General features: G+C 53.9%; 1 protein-coding gene across 1 annotated transcript in view; it reads left to right on the forward strand.

Annotated features, from left to right (window-relative positions):
- Window positions 1-3,710, forward strand: part of REXO1 (RNA exonuclease 1 homolog) — a 73,731-nt gene extending 70,021 nt beyond the window's left edge. The window contains exons 15-16 of the mRNA XM_026654924.2: window positions 748-868; window positions 2,297-3,710. Coding sequence (XP_026510709.1) covers window positions 748-868; window positions 2,297-2,385 — 210 coding nt within the window. The 3' untranslated portion in view covers window positions 2,386-3,710. The remainder of the gene's footprint in view (window positions 1-747; window positions 869-2,296) is intronic.
- The last annotated feature ends 13,439 nt before the right edge of the window (window positions 3,711-17,149 follow it).

Raw genomic sequence — 17,149 nt, forward strand, 5'->3', positions numbered from 1 at the left:
CCCCTGTTATGTACGTGAGTGGCAGGAAATTCCTTCCCGGCCTCTGCAGTGATTTGCTTGTGCTCTGCCCATGGGATCTGCTCACCCTGTCTCATCCTACATTACCTACAAACAACACATGCGATCAGATTATCCAGCCCTCTTTAAATCCACCTGCAGATAGAGCAGGAACAGAACCATTCAAGCTAATTTGAAACTCTCATAAGTGATTCCCTTCCAAAGCCCCAGCCCCAGCCCCAGCTTAGAAACCAATGGACCTGTCTCTAAAAGCGGCAAGAGTCTGCTTGTGCAAAGGTGTGGTGGGTAATGGGTTAAATCCAAGGATGGTCCAAAGCACAGCTCATTCTGTTTCAAAGGACCCCTCTCCAGGAGCTGCTCTGACTGTGTAACAAGCTGTGAAAAGCCTCCTCCAGAAGCATGGGCGCGTCTCTGGCACCAGGCTAAATGGACGAGCTGCCCTGTTGCTCGGAGTTTTAATGGCTGAGTTGAGACTAGGATAGAAGCCGCTTTGCCCGTGGAGAGGAGGTAGTGCCTTGGCCGGGCTGGCAGAAGGTGCTGTTCAGGACACTTTGGTTCAGCTCAGGCAGAGCCGCCTGTGGAACTGGTTTGGTGGGAGTGTTGTGGAGGTGGTACCTGAGGGCGATCGAGGTCTTACCTGGGGTGTGTGGTTAATCTCAGTTAATGCACTAACTGCTCCGAGGAGGGAAAACAAACCACCCTGTTTTTCTCCCCCCCCCCCCCCCCCAGCTTATCCATAACACAGTGGTGGATACTGCAGTTGTCTTTCCCCACCGGCTGGGTTTGCCTTACAAACGAGCACTCCGGACGCTGATGGCCGACTACCTCAAGCGCATCATCCAGGACAATGGTGAGACTTCAGAGACGGGGGAAACGGGAACACTGCTTTCCCATCTAATTCCACCTACACTGCGAGGTCCTCCACTCCTCTCTCCCCTTCTGCCCTTACCACCACGTGTGCCCCACCAAGCTGAGATTGGGGCCTCACTGTGCTAGGTGCAGTGCAAACTCCTAGTCATACAGTCCTTGCCCCAAACACCTTTCACTCTTACAAGACGATACAAAGGGTGGGAGGAAGGAAAGGTTATTGTCCCTGCATTGCAGATGGGAAACGAGGCACAGAGAGTAAGTGACCTGCCCAAGGTTAGTGGCAGTCTATAGCAGGGCTGGGACTCGATCCCACGTCTCCTGAGCCATCTTTCTCTTCGTTCCCCTGTCTCGAAGCTGCAAGTCATGTCCCCATTCACGCTGAGACCAGCCTACTGACTAAAGCACAGCAGCGCCTCTCCTGAAAGCCCACGTAGCAAACCTGCTAGTGAGTCATGTTCACGTGTCTGTCTAACTGCACGGGAGCCATCATCGGGGCCTCTAGACTGTAAATTCCTTTGAGCAGGGATCTTGCTCTCAGGCCTGGCTGTTGTTAAGCACTCTGTATGTTTTCAGCACTACATAAATAACCTTGCAGGGCGGAGCAGTAGGACGTTTTTCAGAGCTTTCTCTTGATCCTTCAGGCAGGGGAGAATTGAGGAGCCAGGGGTGAGATCAGGTCCTAAACCACCCTTTCCACCCCTCCGCTTTTGTCAGGCTCAGAATGCCTCAATCTGAGCCTTGTTCTGGTGCCAAAGTCAGGCCATTCTGATGGGGCGGGTGCAGGCTCCAGGGCGCGCTCCTCCTCTGCGGCGTCTGCCAGCCCCACATCCAGTTTCTGTAAGGCAAGTGTCAGCAGTTGCCTTCTCCTTGTGCGGAGGGGTCTAGCGAGCGGATGGTGGTGCTGAGATGTCAGAGGAATTCAGCTGCGTGAGCCACATAACCCCCCCCCGGTACTTCTGCCCTGCTCTCGGGGGGGTGAAATTCCCGCTGGCATCTGTCAGCTCAGAGTTTCCCTTGAAGAGTGTAACTGTCTCTGCTGCGTTTTGCTCTGGACTCCCCCAGGAGACCGTCCTGAGGCCTCCCTCTGAAACGAGGTGCTCCAAGGATGGGCTACGCTCAGCGTAGAACAGCTGTCACTCGACAACTTTGTTTCTCTGTTTGAACCATGGAATCTCTCTTCCCCCTCCTCCCCCCCCCAGTGCAACTAGAGCAATGCTCATGATGTAACTGCAGGGGCTTTTGAGGCCACTAGCTCCCAATTAAGTGTCTCTGAGTTAATCCCCCCACCTTCTAATAGAACCTGGACCCCTAATGTACTCTAGAATCTGTGCCCAGGAGCCGGGCCTAGGACGCCTGTCCCTTCTGTCCCGCTGTGGCTAACTGTGGCACTTGTGTCTCTCATTCCCAGTGGAAGGTCATGACTCCAGCGAGGACGCCAGCGCTTGCATGGAGCTGATGATCTGGAAAATCAAAGAAGATGCTAAAGTGAAACGATGACTTGTGCTCGTTCTCTCTCCTGTTCCTCCTCTGCCTCTTTGAAGCAGTGCAATAAATACTCAGCGTAACACTGCTCACCTGTACCCAGCAGCATGCCATCTTCCAGAGCCCCTATGCACTTGCTGGTATCTATGGAACGTAGAGACTGCTGCTGGCACAGCTACAGGGTACAGGCTCTCAGCTGGCAATGGTCACGTGGCCGGGTAGTGGCTCTGAGATCCTCTTGATTCCACCAGAGAGATGCTCTGTGATGCGGTAGTTGCCTTGTAGGCATGGCAAGGCTGCTTTGAGTAGTTCAGCCAGAAAGAGGCTCTTTATTCTCTAGGAGAAGCGTTCAGAGGCACGTTGGATACATCTGAAATGATCTTTTCTATGAAGCTAAAGGTAGACAACTCTCTTTTATTTCTGATTTAGATTTGAAGGGTGGCACAGCATCTGCCTCTGTCTTCTGAAGCAAACCGCTGCCCCCAGTGGCTGGACAGTGGGAAACAGACAGAAAAGTTGGGTAAGAAGGGTGTGAAACAGGAAACGTTTGGTAGCTGGCATGTGAGTTGCAGCCAGGCTGGTGGGGAGAGAATTGGGTCGCCCAGACGGGATCGTAGCAAGAAGCCACTGCAAGGGAGTATGGCATGCCCCTGAAACGCAGTGAATAGAAACAGCCACAGTGGGCAGAAGAGGAGGAGGAGGGATGGTGATGACTTTCACCAGACTCTCTCTTGCTGTGCCCAGATCCTTCTGAACAAGTGCAGGGCTCTGTAGATCCTGGGTGGCAACAGGTGAAGAAGCCAGAAGTGTCTTATGCTCCATGCAGAGCTAGGCTGCCATCACCACCTGCTGCTGCAGTCAGTTTCAGTGATACAGCAGGAAGGTGGACAGGACTGTGAGGAAGGCTGTGAAGCCATAGAGCAACTTACAGCTGTCAAGGACAGGAGGAACTTACTTATTAACTTGTTGGGGAGGGACAGGTGGTGTGATAGGGGCTGACTTACACTCTGGCTGGCTAGGTTGTGGCATCCAGCAAGCGCTCCTCGTTGCATCCTCTGGGTGACTGCAGGATGGCAGGAGTTGGCTCCCTCCAGGGTCACCCCTTCAGCTGCCAGAGCATCTCCATTGTGTTGATCAGAAGCAAGGCTCAAGGGTTGCCGACGGGAGCTGGGTGGTGGTAGCACAGGGGTCCCTGCAGACTGATCCCTATAGCTGGGGACCGACTTAGCAAGATCAAAGCAATAGGTGAAAATAGGGCTTTTTAAAACTGGTTTTCACGGAAATTGGGGTGTTTTTTAAAAAAAAAAATAATCCCCCAGTTCACTTTCTCTTCCCCCTCTCTCTCTTTTACAGACCCCCCCACCCCATCTGTTTCTATACTCGCTCAATGTACTATCAATATTTATTTATGAATAGTAACTCTAAACCAGTAGCGCACAGGAATAGCAAGGGCTTTGATGACTTGACTTGAAATGTACCATATTCATGGCGCCCCTTTTCTAGTCCCTTTGCATTCAGGGCTCAGAGCGAGAGAGACTCTCGTCTGAGCTGAGATCAGCGCAGCAGCTGAGCCCAGCCACGGCTGGCTTTTCGAAGGGCAGAACGCTGCTTTGCCTACGCCGCCTCCCTCAGCTAACATACAGTGACCAGAATGGAAAATGGCTTCCGCTAGCTGCCGTCCGTTTGTTCCAGGCCTCTGCAGCCCCCGGGGGTACGTTCTAGAGTGAATAACTCACACCCTCTCTTCCCCTAGTGCTGCCCACACTGGGCCTTACCCTACAGACCGTCTGCTCCCTGGGGGCCATAGCACCGTGGGCGTGGGGCGGGAGGGTGATCAGACTGATGTGTGGGATTGGCATTACTACAGTACATCCTGCTGCATTGTTCCCTTTATAAAGTGGCTGGCTGCAAATACGACAGATGAACTCTCTCCCAAGGAGTAACTTGCCACTGATACCTTGTGTTCCATTGTGAGATGTATGTTTTCCCCCACCTAAAGTCTCTCTATTTTAGCTTCAGTTACCGTTCATAGATTATAACCTCACTACAGACTGTATAACCCTGCTGCTTCCCTGGAACTACAGCGGCCTCTGCCGTATTTCCCATATCTTCCCCATGGGCTTGCTTGCACTGGGGGTTGGGTGGGGTGACGATGGTTCTTCATGTGCAGCATTGCCCTTAGAAACCTGCAAGCATGAGCAAAGCCATTAGCCAGAGGCTCCATCACTTCCCTGCCCTTCCCAGCTGCTTGTGGAAGCAGAGTTAACGGGGCTTGAGCCACTTTCTCTGAAGATCCATCCCCAAGTGGCTCAGCCAGTCCACTTGGCCCATCTCCCCTGTTGCTAACATGCCGTGTCCCAGCCCCTCGCTCAGCGCCGACCCTCTACTAAGCACGGAGTTGCTGAGTTGGGTTCTTGCTGTATTTTGGGAGGCATACACGTAAAGGGGTGTCCTCAGTCCCCCACCACTCTTCACAGCAGGCTGCCCTCCGGCCCTGCCACCTGCTATTCCAGACTCTGAGGCACTGAGCAGTAAACGTTGCTGTTCACAAGGCCTGTCTTTTGCTAGTGGGTGGGGCCGTGTAGGAAGTTTACTGGGGAGGAATGGATTTCTCTGCTCCTGCCCTCTCCCCACCAGAGGTACTTCCTAGGAACTACAGCTTAGAGGTTACACCATCTTTACTGCTAATGAGCTTCTCCTCCGGATTGCCAGTGCGGACTGTTCCCAGTCTGGTTCTGTTCCGCTGGCTATAGAAAGGGGCGAGCATTGTTTAGCAATAAAGCTTGGAGCAGTGCAGGATTCGAGGCAGGTTCTTGCCTTCAGGACGTCTTTCCAGTCAGCTTTTCCGTTAGGCCGGAACACCTCCACTTTTCGTTCACGCCCCAGCTGGGAACTGGCTCCGGCTGCTTTCCCCCAGGAAGGCCCAAGTGTCTTTGTTCCAGAGCAGAAGTGGCCTGGGCAACGGACATTCCCACCCTTCAGTGGACGCCATCCCGTGAGGGCGAATGGCATAACAGGTGATTCCCCAGCTGCTGTTCTCCAGTTGGGCTTGGTGCCCAATGTTCGTGTGGGCCCATGTAGCAATGGGGGGTGGGTGGGTGAGAGGAGGGGTAGAAGGCACATCTACTGGGACGAGCTGCCCTCATTAATGGCTAGAGGATGGAGTCCTCTTGCCTGTTGTGAGAGGCATTTGATGCCAGGTTTCCAGCAGCAGAAATGATGGATCTCCTTCCGTTCCCCCTTCAGTTTTCACTCCACCATGATGGGCTTCAGTTGTAGCCCGTATTGGACGACGGTCTAAAATGAGATTTCGGGCCGGGTTCGTTATAGGGGCTTGGAATATTCCACGTCGCTTTCTATCTTTTGCAGTCCCTCTTGCCTTCCTCCCGCTCTGTCCATTTCAGGAAGCAGCTCTGGGGTGCCAGTCATCACTGTGCTGATTAAAATCAGGCCTCTTGGTCACTGTATTGTTACTAACTATCTCCTCCCCCCGCCTGTGTTCTCTACCCCCCCACCTCCCACCCGGAAACGTGGCGTACTGTAGATGCTGCTGCAGGTAACCAGCTGGCATGGGGGTCTGCCCCCTTGCAGTAATTCTTTCTTTGAAGCGCCTGGGACGCTGTAACAGCAAAGGGGATAGATTTTTTGGACTGTATATAAACATTGTAACCTGTTCCTTTTTGTAATTCTTTTTAATAAAAAGGTGTTGAATAGACCCGTGGGCTGATCGCTCTGGGGCTCCTATATGCTCCCAACACTGAACTGTTCCTCTGCCATTGCTGTGTTCTTGTCAGTTCAATACCATGGGTGGGAAATGCCCAACAGCCCCGCCCATTGCTCGCTGAACTTCTCCTGCGGCACATCCCTGGAGTGATCCGGATCACACAGTTGGCACCACTGTATATTTGAATAGCACCTGTCCTCTCCCGGGGTTGCAAAGTACATTGCAAACAGTGTCCTTTCAGCCCCATGCAGAGCAGTGGGTGGAGGGGAGGTAACCAGCATGTATTGCTCTGCACAAGCGGGACAATGCTTTCCCCCAGGAAGGCCCAAGTGTCTTTGTTCCAGAGCAGAAGTGGCTCTGGGATTGTTTAGTCTCCAGAAGAGAAGAGTGAGGGGGGATTTGATAGCAGCCTTCAATTACCTGAAGGGGGGTTCCAAAGAGGATGGAGCTCGGCTGTTCTCAGTGGTGGCAGATGACAGAACAAGGAGCAATGGTCTCAAGTTGCAGTGGGGGAGGTTTAGGTTGGATATTAGGAAACACTATTTCACTAGGAGGGTGGTGGAGCACTGGAATGGGTTACCTAGGGAGGTGGTGGAGTCTCCTTCCTTGGAGGTTTTTAAGGCCCGGCTTGACAAAGCCCTGGCTGGGATGATTTAGTTGGGGATTGGTCCTGCTTTGAGCAGGGGGTTGGACTAGATGACCTCCTGAGGTCCCTTCCAACCCTGATATTCTATGATTCTATGACAAGAGGGTAAATTTTGACCAAGGCAACTAGGCTAAGTATGTCTAGGGCTCTCGGTGTCTGTACTGAGCACCTGCTGTCTGGGGTCCTTTGAGAGACCCTCCACCCCATAAGCTGCCTGGAATTTAATTTCTTTCTTGCTGGAGGATAAAGGGTGATGTTAGCTTTCATCAGACACCCCCAAAGCACTAGGCAAACTGTAGGGAGTGAAGGATTGTTTCACCCATAACTGAAATGCAGCCAGCTCTGGGGTGGAACATCCATTCTCAGCACAGCACACAACAGGTTCGGCTAAAAAGCGAAGAACACAGAGTCCAATCGAAACTCCAGGCATGATATTCAGTAAACAGCATCAACTTCCCATAACCCCCCCGGTAGGCTGTTTAAACATGGTGAGTTGTCAGCATGGCTTGTCCCATCCAGCAGAGCGCCCCCTACCCCTCTCCGTTCATAACTGAGGCCACCGGGCGACATTCCGTCATTAACTCTCCCACCAGCTTGGTTTTACTTCTACACCTCACATCAGTCTGACTTGGGGCCAGTGCTGCTACCTTCTGAGCCCAGCTGGAGCTGGTGGGACTGCGAGAGAGGCGCTCCGGAGAGCAAGGGGGCTGGTGATCAGGGTTCTGTTTCAACAGGACCGTCGGCCTTCCCTGTGCCACAGCCACGGCTGCGTTACAAAGTGTGTGGCGGCTTTCTTACACCCGCAGAGACCGTGGGCCTTTTGGTCCCAGCCTCGCCCTGGCAGTCCCACTCCCAGTCCTGCCCCAGCCTGGCTGTGTGCCTGTGGGTAGCCCCTTCGCTCTCCAGTGCTGGCTATACAATGGAGGTGGTGATGACAGAGGGCTGGTAGGAGGAGGAGTGTTTGGAAAGGGCCCTGGCTCTGCCGTAAGGGGCAGGGATTTGCTATTTTACGGGTTGCGGGAAGGGGAGGGACTGAGCTGCAGTTGGTAGTGACCAATGCTCTGAAATCCAAGGGTGTGATTGGGCCAGGGGAGCTCAGCAGAGGAGGATGAGGGAAAGGCTCGGCTTTGCATTAGGGCTTCATCCTGGGCAGCACAGGGGTGGGGTGCTGTTCCGGGGCCCCCGATCCTGTATTAGTGGGAGTGCTGCTGTCCTACCGCATGGGCGAAGGGAGGGTGGAGCTCAGTGCAGCCAGAGCATAAGGCTCCTACATCACCCCTGTCCTGCACCTAGGCCCTGCCCTGATTTTACCCTGGGCCATAGGGAGACCGGTGTGCCAGGACCTTGAGACTCACCCAACAGGCACTGGTGCCTGTGTAACACAGCCACCGTGTGCACCGCACCCGGCCCTGCAGCATCAAGGCCAAAGGAATTGCCCATCAGCCAAAGATCTCAAAGCTCTTGCTGGGCCATTAAACCTGCCTGGGTCGCCAGGCCAGCGTCACTATGCAGCGCGCTGCCTCCCAGGCCCCTGCGTCTCTCTCAGATCTAGGGGCAGAGCCCAGGAGTCTGGCCTCACTGCCTCTTCCTCTAAGCTGTGGGCCACACCCTTTCCCAATGCAGGGAATGCAATCCAGGCCTCCGGCCTGCCAGTCCACACCCTCCTCCCAGTTCCCCTGTGCTCACCACTTGCCCACACCCAGACCCAGAGCTGGGCTGAGCACCCCAGAGTCTTCACCCCTGCCCCTGCCCCTGTTCTAGCCACTCGACCACGCTCCCTTACTCCTGCCCCATCAATCTCCCAAATGGGGGAGAAATTAAAGTGCCGGTTGGGGAAGCTGATTCAGCGCTGAGAAAAGGTTAAGGCAAAAAGTTCAAATTAAAAATAATAGGCCATTAGATGACCTCACCGGCAATGCGTTTTATTGAACACGCTCGTTATGTCTTTGATAATCTCACTGGTTACTTAGGGTGCCATAAAAGTCATGGCTCACCTCGAGCTCAGCCCTCCCCTGTGTCTGTGTCTCGACCCGTCTTGTCAGCCTTTATGGGTCTGGCATTAAACTCTCTGGCTCCCCTGGTCCCTAAGGAGAAGCTTTTCAAGCCCAGGCCAGGTCTGCACTTCGCGGGTGGCTGACTCTCCAGAAAGCCGATTGTACGGAAGGGTGTTCACCTACCTAAGTGTGAGACCAAAACCATGTCCCTGGGGTGAGGGTGGCTAGGTCAGGGTTACAGGTGACCTGCAAAACCCAAGTCTGCCCTTTTTTGCTTCTTTATATGTGACATTGGGCAAATGGAGTAGGTCACCCTCTTGTGGTGGATAACAACCTTCTATTGCTGTTAGCTCAAAGGCAGAGGCTGGTGCTTTAGATGCTGAAGGTCCCTGGTCCTGTCAGCAGGGGTCATCAGCGGGGATTGGGACCTTCTGCCCAGGCCTCTGGAGTTACAGAAGTTGCTCCGTTTGCTGCTAGGCTGAAATTCCAAGCCCAGAAGGGACCACTGGGATCACCCAGTTTGATCTCCTGCATCGCCCAGGCCCCACAGTAACTCCTAGAGCAGATCTGCTAGAAAAACAGCCCGTCCTGCTTTACAAACGGTCCGTAGGCTCCTGGTCTCGATATGGGCTAGAAACAGAAGCCTGGTCCACCCTGTCTCGCGCTGGACCCTGGATCAGCTGCCGAACTAGTTGGGTTGTTGTTAAAGCGAAACCCAATTAAGTGGGCGGGGGTGGGGGAGCTCACTCAAGCTGTTGAAAACCCTTTGTCGTTCTTTGTTTGTTTTTCCTGAACCCCTTTAACTCAAAACACCTGAGTAACAGTTGGGAGCAAGGGTCTCTGTTACACATCCAGAACCCCCTCTCTCAGTGAAGGACAAAGACAGCTCCCAAGATGCATATCTCTGGGTCCTCCAGTGAGCCCTCCAGCAGAAGGTAAGGCCTGACCTCCCTGCTGTTCTTAAATTCAAAAAGCAGGAGGGCCGAGCGGATATATTCAGGGTTCTGTATTCTTCAGAAGGCAGCAACAAAAAGACCTAAACCCAGCAGTTCTTTACCCTCCCTTTTCCAAGTCACCTTTATAATAATTTATTACGTGTCTTGCAGCAGCAGCTAGGCGAGCCAGGCCCTGCCCCAAAGGGCTGGCTGGCTGAATAGAAAAATGTTCTTCCCATTTCACTGGTGGGCAGCTGAGGTGCAGAGATGAAAAGACTTATACAAGGCCACGCAGTGAGTTTGTGTCAGAGCTGGGAATTGGACCCACATCTCCTGCGTCCTGGCTCTGTGGCTTAACCACAGGAGCAACCTGCCTTGCTTTAAACTCACGGCCAAACAGCACCTGCCTGGATGAAGACACAGCATGGGGTCTCGGAGAAAGGATTTGTGTCATCTTCCCACAAGAGGCACTGAAACAAACTAGATGTCATGGTGCCACTTGTCCCCCGTGTCTGTGCCCGTTGAGTGTGGCATCAGGGCTCCCTTCGAGGTCAGAGGTGACGGAGCTGATCGGGAAGCCCCGGCATTAACCTCCCACCCCTTTGTCCTGTCGTGCCGGCGCTCCCAGAGCCTTGCCGTGTGCAGAGTATCGATCAGGGAGGCTGAGCCTGTCTTAAAGCCTGTCTTTAGTTAATTTCCCAGTGTAAGCTCTTTACTGGCCAATTCGTGCCACTGGGAGCCCTCTGTCCGCGGGGTTGTCACGGATGCAGCGGCCTGCTGGGGGATTGATCGTGCTGTCAGGGCTCGTCTCTGCGGCGTGAAGGGTGGGCGGGGGGCTGGCACATGATCCAAGGGGACAATGTCCCTTACTTAAAGGAAATCTGATCTGGGGTTGTCACTAACCCTCCTTCCCCTTGGGATGACGGTGCCAGAGCGCTGTCTGCAGGGCTTTCACTGCAATCTACTGCCTGGTTAATCACCGTGCATAGAGAATTAATATCGTTTTAAAGTGTGGCTGGGAGGAGAGTTTTCAAAGCACAGATGAAGCCAGGAGCCCACAGCCTACTGGCTTCAGTGGTGGCCGAGCTGCTGTTTATGTCCCTGGAAAGCTAGGGACTTGGGACTGGGTTCGAGGCCCTGCTCTGCCACAGATTTCTGGGTAACCTTGGCCAAGTCACTTTGTAGTGACCGGTGCAATACAAATGACGCAGGAAAGGGGAAGAGGGTTTTTGATTTCCACTCTGCCCCCCATTTAAAGTGCCCAGTGGGGTCAGTGCCGCTCCCCTTTCGTAGTGCGAACGCTGCCTGCGGAGTCCCAGCAGCTCGGCACACGCTGTCTAGCAACCAGCCAGCGGGGCGCGGAGTCTGGTTTCCTCTCGTCCTGCACCTCGCGTGGCCGTTCACAGCAGAGCAACCATCGGCTGGGGGTCAAATGCAGCACAGGGTGTATGTTTATGTCTACTGGGTGTGGGGGTGTGAGAGAGAAACACACGACCCTCTACTGCCTGGAATTGGAACTGATCCCGTGTGTCACAGGCCCTCTACCGCTAGCAGCTAACGGAGGGATGCCACCCACTAGATGCTGCGTTAGCTCAAGCAGTAGCCACTCGCCCCTTTGGGGCTGGACCTTGGGCGTGCGCTCCCTCCCGATGACGGGGTACACAACTGGGGATTCACTGGTTCTACCTTTAAAGCAGGGGGGCTGGGACTCCAGAGAGCTCGGAGATCAATGCTTGGTTCTACCAGCGTCAAGCCGGGTGAGCCTAGGTAAGTCGCGTCCTTTCGGGGTACCTCGGTCCCCTCCGTGAAATGGGGGCAGCATCGGAGTAACGAGTGGATTATAAATCAGAGACCGTTTGCCAAGTGCCTTTGGCTGGCAGGGAGCAGGGAGCGCTTCCCGGGGCCCTTGTTACACCCGGACGGAGGCTGCAGTCACCTCTCTGGGTTGGTTAATCGGGGGCGGGGAGGGGTGTCATTTCTCCTTTGGTAAAGAAAGAGCTGGCTTTGGCCGGGGCTCTCCTGGCGAATGCTGGCTCAGCGTGAAGCCGGATTCCCGCCGCGCTGCTTTCACAGGGCGTCTGTGCAGCCGACCTCTCTCCATAGAGCCAACCGGCTCCCGGGGTCAGAGGTGAGCGGGGATGATCGATCCCGTCTTTAAAAAGCCTTCAGCTCGTTTTGTCCGGTCCCTTAAGAAGCGCGAGCGGCTGGAAGGGGCCCCGCTAACACCGTGGCGTGAAAGTGACAGAAGGGGAGGGGGAGACGGGAAAGTATTGATCAGAAATTGGGGGAGGGGGGCTGGCGAGAAATCTGCTCTGCCCTGCATGGCGGAGAGGGTAAGCTCTTTACCGAGTGACACCAGTGTGTCATGGCCCATTCTCCCATTGATCGGGAGCCCCAAACACATCTGCTGTCCCTCCTCGCAGCCAGGCGAGCTGCTGCGTCGACCCTCCAGCCCAGGCAGCCTTCTTCCTCTGGCCCTTCGTTTTCAGTGGGTGCCCCCCCAAAGTCTGGCTTCGTTTTTTCTAGTTCAGAGGAGGAAGGATGAGTTCAGTGGACTGGGCCCGGGGAGAGCCGGGGTTCATTATTTCATAGAATCATAGACTTTAAGGTCAGAAGGGACCATTAAGAACATCTAGTCTGACCTCCTGCACAAGAGTTTTAAGCCGGAAAGGACCATCAGCCCATCTAGTCTGGCAGCCATTGGCCATTGGATTTCACCCGGAGCCTCTGTATTAACCCCGAAGCCTTTAGTCAGACCAGAGCGTTTCCAAGCTCCCGGCCAGTCTGACCCTGGGGGAAATCCCTTCCCGACCCCAGATCTGGCCATCAATATGACCCAGAGCATGTGAGCAAGGCCCAGCACCCAGGTCTCTAGAAAGAGGATTTTGTGTCCCACCTCAGAGCATGGGTCCAGACTGCAGGTGTCCCGTCTCCACCTGTGGCCAATCTCTGATGCTTCAGAGGAAGGCGACCCAGAATACGGCTTGCCAAATGTGCATCTGCGGAAAAACATTCCTTCCTGACCCCTACAGACAGCCTGAGATTGATTAACTCCATTATTTTTCTATTCCTGGCTCTGTCACAGACTCCTAGGGTGACCAGGAGCAAGTCACTCAAGCTGCCCCGTGCCTCAGTTTCCCTCAGTAAAGTGGGGGTAATACTTCCCTGCCTCCCAGGGTTGGGTTACGCAGCTCAGCCCCATTAGGGCCTGGAGGTGTTTGCATGCTGTGATGCTGAGGGTGCCAGATAGAACAGCGCAAGGGCTGCCTCTTACACTCCTATGGTCCCTTTTAAGCTGACCCCAAAGTACCAGGGAGTGAGGGAAAGTCCCTGGGCAGCAGGTTACCCCATCACGGCACCTTCCTCTCCAGCAGCTGATGCTGGCTGCTGTGGGAGACAGGCCCCTGGGCTGGATGGACCCTGCTCTGACCCAGTCTGGCCATTGGGGGTGGTTTTCTCACCCCTTCCCATCGCTCAGCGCCGGTGAGCCATCCTGGTGCCGTTCCCAGATCGCTGAGCGTCAGCCCCGGAGAGGGTCCTTGCTGGTTCACATCTGCCCCTGAGAACTAGAGACGCCAGTGGTTGAAAACACTGCCCTCTACTGCTTCGAATCAGAACTGACCGCATATGTGTCCTAGACCCTGTGTGGCTAGCAGCCAATGGCGGTTCTGTCGCAGCCAGCTGCTGTCTCACCGCTGTGTGAGCGACTGCGGTGGTGCAAGCGGTAGTGGCTTGTGCACTGAGTTTCACTAAGGTGGGTCCAGGCTGGAGCCAGGTGAAATGCAGCTCGCGACAGGCTCCCGTTCAGAAGCCAGGATCCACGTCAGCCCAAGCTGGGAAGTTTCTAGAGCTAGATCCAGATTCCCCCCAGGGGGCCGTGGTTCCAGGCTGGGGTGGAGTTTAGCTTTGAGGTTTTGGACTGGTCTGGAGCCCCTGCTCAAAGCGGTACCCGGCGTGGGCTGGTGCCCAAGGGGATGTTTGCAAGAGCTCCCAGTGCAGCTGAAGACACATACCAGACGCCCCTTGACACTACAGGCAGGGGGGATATGGGTCCTCTCTGTTGGGCATCAAGGAGTTAAAAGACACAGAACCAGGAGACCTCTTGATGGGCGTTATCGCTCCTAATAAATGCGCAGCCCTCTACATCCTCCAAGTGACATCCAAATACCCACAGACCCCCTCAGCTGTGACGTGCGTCCTGTTCTTAAAAAAGGTCAATTTTATTAAAAACTAAAAGGAAAAAAAATACATCTGGAACTTTTTGCTAGCTCTTAAAAGAAACAATTACAAAAATTAAGCATCCAAACCAGCTTTCTTGGGGGTTCAGCTTAAAGGTTACAAGCAAACAAAAGCATCTGGGGTTAGCACAGAGGAATCCACAAGCCAAAATAAACTGACTGAGTCTAGCTAAACATCCCTAATTTACTTACATTTGGGGAGGGGGGGAGGAAGGTTTCAAATCAGTAATTCTAGGTCTGATCTGGTGAATTTTCATACCTGGTTTAAGCCTTACACAGCATTGCTGCTCTGTGTCTCCTTCTCCTGAGAACAAGGGACAAAGGGAAAGTTTCTTTCCCAAATTTAAAAGTTCTAGCCTTCCCATTGGTGCTTTTGGTCAGGCGCTCACTCCTTTTCTTTTACCTGTGGGCTTGTTAACCCTTTACAGGTAAAGCAAGCAGAGAACAGACCCCAAGAGGGATTTTACAGCTAACTGGCTGGCTGGGTGTTTATAAAAGGGAGCTCCCCCCACCTTCATTTATCACAGGGACACTGAGGTACAGAAGGGTGGATGGTTGAAGAGGTAGCAGGTCAACTTTTCCAAAAGCAGGCTCTACTGTTGGGCGCCCAGATTGGGTCCCCTACAGGGCTCTAACATGAGGCACCCCCAGTTAGGCCTTGTCTACGCTAGAAGGGATCGCCCGTAGAACTAGGCTGGGCAGAATTCAGGTTCTATGTTTTACCATTTTGACGGATATCAACGTTCCGTTTGAAGCTTTTTTTTTCTGATTTAAATGTTCACAGTTGTGCAAAATTATGGGTTTTAAGCATCCCCACCCTGCCCGATTTGTATCGATTTAAATTTTCACAGTTGTGGGAAATTATGGGGGGGGGGGGGGCAGATTAAAAAGGGGGGAGGCAGACAAGCATGGTTTAATAACAGTAGATGTTGAGATCTACGAAGTTAACACTTTGTAACCACTAAAACGCAAACTGTCAACATCACATGGCAAAATATACAAAGCAAATGCCCTTCAATCAAACTCCCCTAAGTTCTCAAGCAGCGTTTTTCTTACGTTGTCTAACTTTTGATTGTTATTGATGGAAATATTTGTCTGTGTGTTCGGTGAAATCAACATTTAACCGAATCCTGCCAAGCCTATGGAGTGCTAAACTCACAAGCTGTCCTGGTGGAGACGCAACTTTTGCCAGCGTAGCTTAAAGCAGTTCCCCGAACAGACTCGTCTATACCGACAGAAAGACTCGTTTGGCTGGTATTGCTGTGTCTACACTGGTGGGATGCGGAGTTTTTTCCTGCTCCTAACAGACATAGTTAGGCCAGGAAAACTTTGAAGTGTAGACCAGGCCCTTCTGAAAACGTGGGCGTTACTGACTAAGGTCATGGCGTGTCAGAACCAGGATTAGAACTCAGCACTTCCTGCCTCCTAATCCTCACAACTCATGTACCTCAATACAAAGCAGCTACAGCTGGTACCCACCTGACTGAGCCAGGTCCTTTCCCACTGTACTAGTAATTGTATCAGTCCTTAAAGCTCCCTGCCCTACTTCTCTCTGGGTCAGGAGCTCGGGAGACATAGCCTCCCAGACACTCCTAGCACAGGCAGTGCATAAAGTCCTAGAGGAATGCGACAACCACAAGGGATACCGTTGGTCCGGTGTCCGGCAGGCTTTGGCTGGGAGCGGCGTCGGTGCAGCCAGACCTCGCAGAGACTCAGGGGTTGAGCGCTGGCTTTGCAGCAAGGGGGACGGCTGAGCGCATGGGGACGGCCCCGTGGATTCATTGCTCTGCCATGTGCTCCCCGGGGGACCTTGGGGCCCAGTTCAGCTCCCGGTGTGCTGAGCTCTTGGGACGATCTAGCCCTGAATGTCTTGCCTCAGTTCCCCCATCTGCAGAACGGGGCTAAACGGCCTGTCTCCTACCATTCGTCTCTCTGGGCTATTTAGGCGGGTAGCTCATTGCAGCAGGAGCTGCCTCTCACTCTGTGTCTGTCCAGCGTCGTGGGGGCCCGAGCAGCGCGTCTCATACAGAGTCCAGTGCCCCTGGCAGTGCCACTGATAGAAGAGAAACGATCGGAGGGCGGCTTCGGTTTCCATTCTCCCGACCGGCAGCTCAACCGCGTGCCGGCGCTTCCCGGTGGAAAAGGATGAGCTGAGCCAAACCGCATGTGCCGACGGGAACCTTGTTTGGGGGACAAACTGGGACCAGCTCAGCGTCCAGCCGAAATCTCCCTGCTCCCGCGGAGGGGGCTGACGCCAGAGCATGGGGCTGGTGGGTGACTACACAGGGCTGCCCTTGCCACCCAGCCAGGGGGGAGATGCTGCTCACAAGAACCGTTGTGGCTTGAGTCCTTCCCCTCCCCCAGCCCAGCCGTGGGGTAGCAGAGGAGGGAGAAGTTGGGATGAAATCCTGCCCCCCCCCCCCCCCCCCCGCGTTTTAAACAGCAAATCTTTGCTAATCCCCCAGGGTGGCTGGCAGACAAAGGCCCCTTGGCCCCTAATCCCACCTCTCACTAAGGGCCAGGGGATTGTCAAGAAGGGGATCAGCTAATTGGTTATTTAGCTCGAAGCTAATTGGCTCTGACAGCCAAAGAACGGCCACCAGAATGGGCCGGCGTGATCGCTGGCGAAAGCGGCTCGCTGGCCAGCCACCGTGAGCCAGGTGGGGGGCAGTGCGTGTGGGTAGGAACTGAGAGCTGCCCAAGGGGCTGTGGCCAGGCCAGACGTGTGGGCAGCTCCAAAGGGCACGGGGGCGGGGGGGGGGGGCTGTCAAGGTATTTGGGGTTTGTGCATCCCCCTGGCTCTGTTGTTATTAAAAAAGGAAATAACCGTGGAGCTCAGAAAATCACATCTATTTCCCTGAGTTCAGGCCCTGGCCTGTTCCCCTGCCCCCAGATGATCAGCTGTGCATTGGTGTGTTATTGTAGGGTCACTCGTGTGTGCTGGGCTATGCAAGTTGGTTTGCCGTCATAATGTTTTCAGGAGAATTAGACTGCGCATACTGGGTTGTTATTGTAGGGTTGCTAATAAGAACTAGGCATATGTTCTCTGGTTTGTTATTGTAGGGTAGCTCATGAGGACTAGGCTGTGTACACTAGTTTGTTACTGTAGGGTTGCCCATAAGCACTAATCATATGTACTCTGGTTTGTTATTGCAAGGTGGCTTGTGCGATCAATATTGTACACACTGGTTTGTCATTGTAGGGTTGCTCATAAGAACTAAGCCTATGTACACTGGTTTGTT

This window comes from Terrapene carolina, unplaced genomic scaffold (genome assembly GCF_002925995.2).
Source record: "Terrapene carolina triunguis isolate 2854851 unplaced genomic scaffold, T_m_triunguis-2.0 Scaffold194, whole genome shotgun sequence".
Lineage (NCBI taxonomy): Eukaryota > Metazoa > Chordata > Testudines > Emydidae > Terrapene > Terrapene triunguis.